At 44.2% G+C, this 12,439-nt stretch overlaps 1 protein-coding gene across 1 annotated transcript in view; it reads right to left on the bottom strand.

Annotated features, from left to right (window-relative positions):
• Positions 1 to 471: 471 nt before the first annotated feature.
• The window catches only part of LOC310798453 (NACHT, LRR and PYD domains-containing protein 1-like), a gene marked incomplete at both ends in the record, with an annotated part of 64,876 nt that continues 52,908 nt past the window's right edge, over positions 472 to 12,439 (bottom strand). The window contains 3 exons of the mRNA XM_083660998.1: positions 472 to 507; positions 2,865 to 3,133; positions 3,265 to 3,479. Coding sequence (XP_083517124.1) covers positions 472 to 507; positions 2,865 to 3,133; positions 3,265 to 3,479 — 520 coding nt within the window. The remainder of the gene's footprint in view (positions 508 to 2,864; positions 3,134 to 3,264; positions 3,480 to 12,439) is intronic.

The following is a 12,439-nucleotide window of genomic DNA, read 5'->3' as shown; positions in this document are numbered from 1 at the left end:
CATGGACTTCAGCTCTGCTTTTAACACAATCAACCCGGCCAAACTCATCAATAAGCTACTGGATATGAACACTGACCCCTGCATCTGTCACTGGATCCACAGCTTCCTCTCCAACAGACAACAGAAGGTAAAAATCAACAACATCACATCTCACCATCTGTACCTCAGCACAGGAGCCCCCCAAGGCTGCGTCCTTTCTTCCTGGCTATTCTCTCTATACACCAACCTGCTCATATCCCACTACAACTCCGTCAACATCTACAAATACGCAGACGATACAACCATCATAGGCCTCATCACAGACAATAATGAAACAGAATACCGTGCACAGATCAAACAGTTACCTGGTGCACAGACAATAACCTCCTACTCAACTCATCTAAAACCCAAGAACTCATCATCGACTTCAGATGCCAGCCATACCCCAAAACCCCCATACTCATCTCCGACGAACCAATAAGCACCACGGACTCATTCAAATTTCTTGGCACTCACATAAGCAATAACCTCAAATGGAAAACCAACACAGATCACATCTACAAAAAAGCCAATCAGAGACTCTTCTTCCTCCGTCAGCTCAAAAAATTCAGAATAAGAAAACATCTCCTGCTCCGGTTCTACCTGGCCATCATACAAAGCATCCTCACCTTCTCCATAACAGTTTGGTACAGCAGTCTGGACACTCACTCCAAAAACAAACTACAGCGAATCATCAATAAATCCTCCAAAATAATCCACACCCCCCTTCCGTCACTTGAATCACTCCACCGCCAAAGGACAATAAATAGAGCTAAAAAAATAATTTCTGACCCCACTCACCCAGCATACCACATCTTCCAGCTGTTGCCCTCCGGGAGGCGCTACAGGTCTCTGCCCACCAAGACAACCCGTTTTAAAAACAGTTTCTTCCCCACTGCTATAAGGACACTGAACTACTGAATTACTAGTAAATATTACACAGTAGTGTATAGACAGGGTTAGACCAGGAAGCTTGTTATTATTTATTATTTATGGAGAAGGGGTGGGAGTTAATAAGTTTTACTTCTTCCCACTCCTTTTCGAATATGTATATATTCTATTTTTCTTTGTTTCTGAAATGGCTTTTATTTTATTATTTTGCTTTCATATTCTAAATAAACACTTCAATCAATCAATCAAACTCTCTGTAACAACCCCAATATCACTGCTGCTATGACTGTATTGTGTATTGTTATTGTGTTTTATGTATGTATTATGATGTTTAATGTTGGACCATTGCTTACGTATGAACTGTACTGAAAACAAATTCCACCAGCCTGGCTGTGTGGTCATTAAATAATCTAATCTTAAAGAATCTAATGATGTCATAAGGGGGCACACACACAAGGAGGCATTATGACATCACTGATGATGTTGTCAGTGATGTCATAAGACTGATTATGTCATTAGTGATGTCATACCCGCGCGCATAAAGGGATACACCACTTTTTTGGAAGTTTAGCTCATTTGCCACATCCCCCCAAAATAACCAAGATACACCATGCCTTACCGGCACTCTCCGCTCAGTTTACAGTGAGCTACAGTCATGAAGTAGTAATTATCGCCATAGAATGGAGGCTAATGGTACAGCTGTTAAAAATCTGCCAAAACACACATCTCACGGCGCCAAAATACATGTTGTGCTTCGGGTACTCACCACACGATGAATTGTTAATCCAAAATGCACATAATTGGTCTTTTTGGAAGGAAAAGAGGTAGCCGGCACTACTTTCCAAACATGGCCGCCAACCTCTTTTCCTTCCAAAAAGACAGATTATGTGCATTTTGGATTAACAATTCATCGTGTGGTGAGTACCCGAAGCACAACATGTATTTTGTCGCCGTGAGATGTGTGTTTTGGCAGATTTTTAACAGCTGTACCATTAGCCTCCATTCTATGGCGATAATTACTAACTTCACGACTGTAGCTCACTGTAAACTGAGCGGACAGTGCCGGTAAGGCATGGTGTATCTTGGTTATGTTGGGGGGATGTGGCAAATGAGCTAAACTTCCAAAAAAGTGGTGTATCCCTTTAAGGGCAATAACATTTTGTGAGCAACACACACTCACACACCTGCATGCACCAATAGGGCAGGTGAGGCCACGCAGCAGCTGCGTATGCGAGCTTCAGGGCCAGCTCAGCCAGCTGCAGGGCGGGTGAGGCCATGTGGCGGCTGAGCTAGCGAGCCCGGGCAGGCATAGGAATCAAGCACGCGTAACGTGAGAGATGCCTACTTGATTGAAAAATGCTTCCACCAGATTGCAAAATTTGAACAATGCAACGTGAGTGAGGTATTCCTAACAGGCCCGGTTCTACGGGGGTGCAAAAGCATGCATTGCACCCTTATTTTAATTGTCTGCATGCTCAGTTGAAAAGTAAAAAAAAAAAAAAAAAAATTTTTTTTTATAAATGCTACAGCTGCACACTTACTGTTTAAACTTGAATGATAGTTGTTGTTTTTCTTTGTTCTTTGATGTGATTTTATGGCTTTTTGGCACCTATATGTAACCTTTTAAGGTTGAGATAATTGTATTATCATTATATGGTCCAAATATTTCAGTAAAGCACTTGAAACACTTGAAATATTCTTACTTGGGTGGTATCATTCTACTTGAAATGATGGTCAAATGCATTATTTTTAGTAAAATAACATGTCAATTTTTTGGGGCGGCCGGCCACCCGAGTGGGCCCGGCCTTTGGCCGGGCATCTGCACCCCTTCCTATCTAGGATGCACCCCTAGTCATCTTGTTCTGGAACCGGCCCTGATTCCTAATATACAATAATAATAAATACCAGCACAAAAACAATAGGGTTTCAGCCCCGAATGTGACAGGGAGCATTACCTCCTGAACAGGAATGTTGTCTGGCAGCAGAAACACGTTGAGTTTTGGCTTTCTGTGTCGTGGTCGGAGGAGGAACAGCAGAACTTGGCCCTGGATAGGCTTGGTGGAAGTTAGAAATGCCAGAATGTAATTCCACACTAGACCAAAGGCAGAGAGGTGGGGGACATTCACACCCACATGAGTTTCTGTGATCTCCAGTGGCTGGAGGAAGCTCATTCCCTCATCAGTGATGTGGACAACAGACAGGCTTTCACTTTCAGGAAGTGGTGCTGTGAATACACATCAACATTTCGTTTCACTTGTGTCAACTCCATTAAAATGGCATTACATTTAATTTAATTCTTTGTAGAAAATGTTCAGCAGTAATCAATACATAATCATGACTGAATAATGTGCCTACCAGGGGTGGTTTCACAGTGTGGGAGGTGGAGCTGACGGACAGAGTTCTGAGGACACTGGATGTTGAACAGCGGGCCTGCAGGTGTCTTGCCAGCTGATTGGAGGAGGCCCTCATCCCACTGGATGGTCCTGTACAGCACCTCCCCCTCCTCAGCCATAGTAAACACCAGACCAGTCAAAGTACACTGGAACACACCTGCACCAGGGGAGTTGAACCTGTAGGACACACAATAGAGCATGTATCTGTATATAGTCTGTAGCACACACAATGTTGGGTGATAGTAGCACTCCACTAGCATCATCCAATGTAAGAAGACAGACCTTTTAGAAATGAAAAGTTGTGAGCAGTTTTCATTAGATGGCCTGTGAATAATAGGCTATAGTAGAGTACCACAGGAATTAGTCCGGAAGACCTGGATCTTAGCACTTGATTCGTCTTAAAGTCAACAGACAAAAGTCCCTCTCTTTCTCATCGAGGTCTATGCGAACCAGCCACGGAAAAAAATCTAAATAGTGGTGAATGGCGAGAGACACTCATGTTTTGATCCCGCATGAATTGTGCGGGATCATGAGGAACACATGTAATGTTTGTCAATTTAAGTACCCCCCTAATAATGTGTTGCCTGTTGTTCCTAAGTTGGTCTAGCAGCTGAATATTGATATTCATACTTGTTTTTTATATTGATAATTATTTATTTGTTTATTTTGTATTGATTCTTATCCATTGGTAACTTCATCCCTCATACCTCATATCAACATTTCATGCTTACTCAGAATTGTAACCCCTCAAATGCCAGTTTACTGTACTTACTGTACAATAAAATTTACAGTAGAAAACACAAAATGTGACCCCCCCCCCCCCCCCCCCGCCCTTCCCATAAATGCCACCTGGATCTTCCCCGGTGGGATTATCATAGCCTTGGATTTGTCACATTTTTGGTGGAGGAATTATTTTCTTCCATCTTTCATCTTTTGAGAATTGCACATTTGCTCGCAGAGGACTCTTGCAGCCCTCTACGTACAGCAGCTGGATATTGATATTCATACTTGTTTTTTATATTAATAATTTTTTATTTTTTTCATTTTTTTATTGATTCTTATCCATTGGTAACTTCATCCCTCATACCTCATATCAACATTTCATGCTTACCCAGAATTGTAACCCGTCAAATGCCAGTCTACTGTATTTAATGTACAGTGGAGTTACACTGTATAAGGAGGTGTGGCTCTTACCTGTCAGGTGTCATACCGACACCCAGCCGTACCTCCGTCGCTGGAAGCTTTATGACGTCGACGGTGGCTCTGACTACGTGAGACTAACTTCCACAGTATATTCCTTTCTAGGCATAGTGATCTGACCTTCCGTTTCCTAGAAAAATGCAATCTCGAAAAATGATCCAGACACGGACCGCAGTGATAGCCGCTGAGCTGCGGGGAATAGTCATGGAGAAACAGAGAAACTGGTCGGCTCTTTGACACGGAAGGCCACAGAACTACGCGCATGCGCATCTGGGGCACTACCCGGATGCTGGTCATGACCGAGTTTTGACATCCGGGTCAACACTCACACGTGTTGTCGGCCGAGATGAGGAAGGACACGCAGGGAACCACCCATGACGCTCATGACAGCCGGCCGGCTGAGAGCCTCTCTGCCCGGGCATCGGACTTGCTGTGCTCCGGTGCAGAGAACAAGCATATCGTCGCTGTGCAATGAAAACCACCTAAGTCCATTTTTTATGATTTTTACTTTTGAATATAAATGGAATATATCCATTCTCCTGCATCTACTGGCAGGTTTTGGCGTCTGAATGACCAATAAAAACACGTTTTTACTGGGTAAGTATGTAACACGTACCACCATTGGATGCTAGACCCGCCCATCACATCACGTATGTGACAGTCAGACCTCCATGCTCCGCCCCACCTCATGAGGACTTCCCCAGAAAAGTCACCAGGCAGCTGCTGACCCGAATGCCGGCTGTGTTTCGGCTTGGTTTTGTGTGATTCTGGCATCGTCTGACGTAAATAGATCAATAAGGTGTTTTCGGGTTGTCCTTGGGCTGCAAACTCATTTAAAGTATGCAAATCGCAGTTGTTTCTGACAAGAATAATGTCACGTTACTCCGGGACTGCTCAACCCATGACAGAGCCACTCTCCTCGGCTTGGCAGAGTGAAGCTCTCCGACCGCGCGTCCCCGCTGCCTGGAGCACAGCGGCGCGTGCTCGCGCAGGCTCCCACACGCTGCTGTCTGGCCGCAGGAAAGTGCTCAAGACTCCGTGTGATAATCCGGTAACAGCATTTGAGCTTATTCAGGTGAGATATTTATAATGTAATGACACATTCAGCGATAAACTGTCTACAATGAAGACATGTGTCAAATATGACAACGTGGTGTTCAGTATTTTATGAGCACGGGGTTTTTCCCATTTCCTGAAAAGTTGGCGATTTGGAGATAAGTGGCTTTCATTGCACAGCGACGATATGGAAGGCCCCTATAAGAAGGCCCGATCGCCATGGCTGTGAGGAGATATACCGTACTTGCTTTTCAATGCTGATTTCAACCATGCCAGCCGCAAGTATCTACGACAAACGGTTGCTGAGATACGATGTACAATCAAAAGAGGTAAATTTGAACGAAAAAAAGACCAAAGTGCGAATTTTCAACTCACAGCTAATTTTCACAAAAAAACACACAAAAAGCTTCATTCCTGCATCACTTTTAGTCTAAATGCTTCAAATGAGTAGTTTGCACTGGAAAATCCAGGTTCCCACCTTATGTTACATGTTGCCATGGCGATCACTGTACTGTATTTCATGTCAAACTGCATGGAATCGATTGCTGTGCCAACACTGAGCAAATAGCGGGGGGGGGGGGGCAAACACAATAAAAACTACAAATTTGATGTCTTGACTCGGCTGAGATGTGTAGATCAGAGAAATAATAATTTTTGCTGAAAGTACCTGGGAGTCGGAATTTGTTTTTTGTTTTTGTGCAAAATTAACATTGAAACCAATGGGAAAACTATGCAATGGAATTTGGAAGCCTTGTAACTCCACCAAATTTTCAAGCAACTCCAAAGTTAGATTTTAAGGTCAAATTTCAAGGTATTTGGTCCAGGATGAGAGCAGAAAGAATTAAAATGCATGAATTTTGTGAAAATGTCCTGGAGGTCTCAAAAAGGAGGTTATAGTGAAAGTCAATCACCGGTATCAATCACTGTACCTAAGGAGGACCGATGTTAGTAAGTCTCACTATGGGTGCCAGGATGGTTTTGTTCTAGTGGTGGGAGGGTGAATTTTCAAAATAAAATAAAAAAATACCTGGCCTTAATTTCAGACAATTCGTGCCAAAATTGTCCAAACGGCCGCTACGCGAATGTAAGAAATATCCATTAGCTGGACCAGGGGGGTACAAGGTTTAGATAACTTTGCAGGCCAAGAAAGTCACAGTTTGTGGTAAAACTGTTGCATTATAAGTTATAAATTGGAAAGACTACACACAACCAGTCACGTAAGTGGCGTGTCTCCCACCAGGCCATGTGGACTTCATGGCACTATTCTAATAGGATTAAACTAGAACAACCGCACCGCAGATTTATGCCTCCGCCATTAGTTCATACTTGAGTCCAAATCGCCATTTGAGGCAAATTCGAAGAAATTCCATCAAGACAGAGATATCGTGTTAACAAGCTAACAAGCTTGAAAATGGCATTCGAGAGGTCACAGTGACCTGGACCTTTGATAACCAAAATGGAATCAGTTCATCCTTGCGTCCAAGTCGATGTTCGAGCCAAATCAGAAGAAATTCAATCAAACCGTTCTTGAGATATCGCGTTAACAAACCGCGTTAACAAACCGCCATTACAAGTTAACAAACTGGGAATGGCGTTCGTAAGGTCACAGTGACCTTGAACTTTGACCACCAAAATGTAATCAGTTCATCCTTGAGGCCAAGTTAATGTTTGAGGCAAATTTTATGAAATTCCGTCAAGGCATTTCTGAGATATGGGGCTCTATTCTCCCACTGGCCTTAGACGCTAAACTGGCCTTAAACTAAAAAAAAACACACTTTACGCCTGCCTACCGCTGACTCGGGAAGATAGCGTCATGTTTTTACACCCCGAAATGCGCTTTACGCTGAAGAGGCGTGGCACAGTGCCAGAATAGGCCAGAAACGTTACGGCCATAAATACCAGCCTAAAGCGATCTTCCAACTGGTGTTCATTTTGCAGTTAACGCTTTTGAAAACCAGGCCTTATTCAGTATATATATCCGTCGCAAATACGTGTTATAGTCGAGTGACAACTGTAACACGGCTGTACTGTGATGTCCGCTCCAACAAGACTTAGCTTACTTGACACGTACTTTTTCAATAAAAACACATTTATGCCATGACTTTACATAATGTAGGCTATATTTATGTTGCATCATTTAGCCTGTGCTGTGATGTGCAGGAGCAGCAGGTAGCCTACAAGTTATAAAACTAAGCCTGCCCTGAATGAGCAGAGTGGGGGGGCTTGTTCACTATTGTGAAAGTTATGTGTTTACAATATAAAGATCACGGAAGTGGATGGTATCATGAATGTCACCGATAGTTAACGTTCTATATTGTACAGGGAGACCATCAGCCCTGCTGAACAGATCTGTATTTGCCTGTAGGTTGAATCGTTTTATTCAGGCTATGATCTGTGATGCGCTGAGATATCCAAATTGGCATGAAGAGATGACAGCATGCAGCCGCAACCGGGGTTACCGGACTGGAGTATCTCGGGACCTTGGAAGGGAAGAATGTGATTGGTTTACTGGAGACCACCAATCCAACACTTGTGAATAATTCTACGCTTAAAAAGGCGTCGTTAAATGGTTAGCGGATTCTGCTGTTTAGCGCAGCAAGGAAAAATTAGGGAATGCGCCTGACCAGTAATAGCGACGGGCAAAGCCATAAATGCAAATTTAAGGCCAGGGGAGAGATAGAGCCCATGGAGTTAACAAGCTTGAAAATGGCGTTGGAGAGGTCACAGGGACCTTGACCTTTGACCTTTGATCACCAAAATGTAATCCGTTCATCCTTGCACCCAAGTCGACGTTTGAGGCAAATTTGATGAAACTCAGTCAAGGCATTCCTGAGATATTGCGTTAAAAAGCTTGAAAATGGTGTTTGAGAGGTCACAGTGACCTTGACGTTTGACCACCAAAATATATTGAGATATCGGGCCCTATCTTCCCAAAAGCGGTAATTTAGCGTTTGCGCTCGTTTAACGCCGTGGGCAATGCAAATTGGGGGCGGGCACAAGCGCATGCCTGTTATAATTGTACTGGGCATAGGCATGCCACATGCCAAAGCAGGCTAAAATGTGAGGATAGATGGCATTATCCTATCGTCAGCAGCGCGCAATTATTTTGCGCTAAGAGCTTTGAAAAGGACCTCTTACGCTCTAAATACTGCTAAAGCGCACTATAATCTCCGTGCTGCGCAGTGCAGTGCAAAGTAAAATCCCTTTTGGATATGTCATTATGGACAGCCTTGCCACGCCAGGACATCAAATTCTGCTGCTAAAATTGGGTATTAGCAGATAATTCAGTGAGGCAATCAACTATAACTCACTGAGAAACTTTTATCACATCGCAAAGAGGGAAATTAATTGAGAAAACTTGTTGGACAATGGACATGGGGTATTTATCTTCATAACCCGGAGGGTCGTTGGCACCACAGACGATCTGTCAATAAGCTCTCTCCATCTCTCTCTGTCCTCGCACGAGTGAGTACACTCTACAGAGACACTGCATGAAATAGGTCCCGACCATCACGGGGGAAAATCTCCGTTCATTTCCACACACCAGCGTCATTTTCCTTGAATTAAACATAGCTAAAAGCTGTTGTGTGGTGGGCTGCGCAGACAACAAATGTAAAAAATCGCCAGTTAAAGTTTTTTTGTACTCCTGAGCAAAACAAGGAAGCCATTGAGAATTGGTGAGAAGAAAAATGTTAATCTAGCTTCCAAGGAAGTAAGTTGGAGTGTTCATCTTCCGTATATACGATCTTTTTGTGCAACACGCAACCATGCATGTGACATAGGAGAACGCCAGGATTGGAGGGGGGATTTCTGTTTTCCCCCATCTTGGGCGTGGTTTCTGAATGATGACGCGTTACGCAGTGTCTCTATTACGCATGGAGAGAATTACAGCATATTGCATGCCTCGCGCAAACAGCCATTGCGAGACGGGAATCTGATTAGTTTTGATTGACGTAATGCCCAGCATTGCCTGGCCACACCTGTGAATAATCCTGGTAGTTAACCCATTTCAGCCTATTTTCGCCTAAAAAATAGCCTCTAAAACCTAAGTCCGATTTGATAATAGACCCCCAAATCCTGAACTTTTCATAGAAATGTCAACGCCTACTAAAATAGTGATATCTCAGCCTCTGTAGAAGATAAAAACACACTTTAAAAGGCATTTGAGAGCTGACACATGTGGCTTTCCTTGTAAAAGGTGTTTATTGGTATGACAATTCAATAGCATTGTCAAATATTGCTGTAAACACAGAATTTTTTTAAAAAACTAAAAAACGTATGAAAAAACAAGCAACAAATCACTCCAAACCACTCAAATAAAATCAAAAATGTGCTCCACACTGCCCCCTTGTGTCCCCTTGCAACCATAAAAAAAAATGCAGTCCATTTACCATCAAAGGGGCAAGTGTCTAAAGTGTCAGCTAGTGTTTAGCAAACACTTACAAAAAATGTCTGTAGTGTTTTCCAAAACACTCAATGTGGACAGGCAGGTCACACTGTATGCAGCCATACACAGTTAGCCCACTGCCTACTACATCTTTTTTGTCCAGCAACAACTGGCACTCCCTGCAGAGCTTCCGCTTCTCAAACACCTTCCCGAAGTCGTGCATTGGGGGACCTGTGGCTTCTCCTGACGTGCTGGGTGCTGGGGAGGCTGCCCTGCTCGATGTGCTTGGTGCTGGGGAGGCTCCCCTGCTCTCTGGAGTGGAAGGAGAGCCAAATGGAGAGGCTGGTCTGGAAGCTGGGGACAGAGGAGGAGGAGGAGAAGGAGGAGGGATCACAGGAGGGGCCCTCCTTGTCACCGGTGTGATGAGCTCCTCCAGCAAGGTCTCCAGCCAGTCCTTGTAATGTTTGTGCCTTCCTCCAACAGACCTGGCTGCAACGTAGGCGTTGTAGCACGACACAGACAGGCCCCAGAAGAACACACGCCGCCACCATTTCTTTGACCGATGATCGAAACCATAGTATCCAATCATCTGGTCGAGGAGATCCACACCTGGAACACACATGGAACTCTGTTTACATACGTACATTTTCACTCAAATGACCTCAGTGAATATAAGCTTACAGTATTTTAATTTTTGTTTATAAAACATAAATCTGTAAAACAAACCTTTCATGTGGCTCTGGTAGTCCGCCAGGCAAGCGGGCACTACCACATCAGCCCGGTGGGTCTCATCTCTCCTCCGCCTTACAGTCCCTGTTGCGCTGGGGTCATGGTGATTGGACAAGACCATCACCGTCTTTGTGTCTTGCCACACGCAGAAGGTGAGGTCATCCTGCTGTGCCACCCGGAACTCGTGCTTCCCCAGCGCAGCCCTCTTTGTCAGGCTGTGGTCCTTCGGCAGCCCCTTCCTATTGGCCCGAAGGGTGCCACAGCCGTACAGGAAAAGGCCGTTCATCTCCTGGAGGAGTTCTACACTGGTGTAGAAGTTGTCCATATAAATGGACAGGAAGGTGCCATTGTATGGCTTGGCGAGGTCCAGCACCACGCGCTGTGCCAGGCCCGTCTGCGGCGCCGCTTCACGTCCTGTGTACACCTGGGGAGTTTGCAAGAAGAAACACAAGTCTGAGGAAGGGCCTTGGGTGCTTGAAAGGTCACTCAAATAACAACACATTACAGAATACATATTTGCATATTCTTGGTGTGCTGATTTTTTTCCTTACTTTGAAGTGCGGAACGTAGCCTGTTGAGCTCTCCGCCATCACCCAAACCTTCACGCCCCATTTGGTTGGCTGGAATGAATGAATGAATGAATGTTTATTTCACACATTACCAAAAGATGCAGGTTACATAGGCAAAATAGAGGTGAGACAATTTGATCAATCAATCAGCAGTACCTTCATTGGCAGGTATTGCCGGAAGCCAAGCCTGCCTTTGAACTTGATCATTGATTCGTCAATGCTGACTGTGCCGTTGACCTCATAGAGGTCCTGGAAGCGCTGGTTCAGGAAGTCCAGGTACCAGCGCAGTTTCCAGAGCTTATCAGCTGGGTCGCCTCGTGCGTTGTTATCTTGGAGGTGAAGGTATCTGAAGAGGTGAGAGAGGGGAGGATGGAAGAGGGGGGGTAGGGGAGGGGGGGTAATTAGACACATATTACAATATATTATAAACAATATAATGTCTTGTATATTGTATACAATATTGTATATTGTATTGTATATTATATACAAGTAGACACATCTTGGATGAAATGAAAAATTGTAGGCTATATCATTATATAGGTTAGTTACACTTGAGGGTTACAGGGTCTGTCTAAGTGCAGTGTCTGTCTTGGTGCAAAGAGTGAAGCGCATTCTCTCCACATTCCTGACAATTGAATAACAATAGGCCTACTAGGTGTTTGCCCACACACAATAGGTGTAGCAGCCGAGCCCAGCAGGGGTTTCTTACCCCAGTGTATAAGCTCGCTACTATGGCAATACTCCCACTACACCTCTAATACATTTGCAATATATTTCATTTCCCTTAGGGCATCATAACAATGGTACTAATGTTACATTTTATCTATCAAACTACTATTATTTATATAGCGCATCCTATTCAATGGGGCGCATCTATATCACGCAATGGTTATAATAACAAGGATAATATTATTGTTCTTAGCCTACCTCCAAATGGCGTCAAATCGGTCCCGGGACATATTCTGGCCGAAGTTGGTTTTGAAGATGTTTTTGGATAGCCGCCAGTACTCTCTTCGGACGGGAAGTTTCATTATCCCCATGGCGAGACACAGCCCAATGAATGTTTTCATTTCTTTCACTGTTACCGGGGTCCACTTGGCTGCTTTTTTGGCTGGGGGAATTGTGCGTCTCTGGTCGGCATATCGGTTCGTCTCCGTGACAAGACGGTCCCACATTTCCTCCGTGTAAATTTTCTC

This window comes from Poromitra crassiceps, assembly GCF_964638095.1.
Source record: "Poromitra crassiceps genome assembly, chromosome: 2".
Lineage (NCBI taxonomy): Eukaryota > Metazoa > Chordata > Actinopteri > Beryciformes > Melamphaidae > Poromitra > Poromitra crassiceps.
The sequence above is the reverse complement of the archived record's forward strand: the minus strand, read 5'-3'. Positions and strand labels throughout refer to the sequence as shown.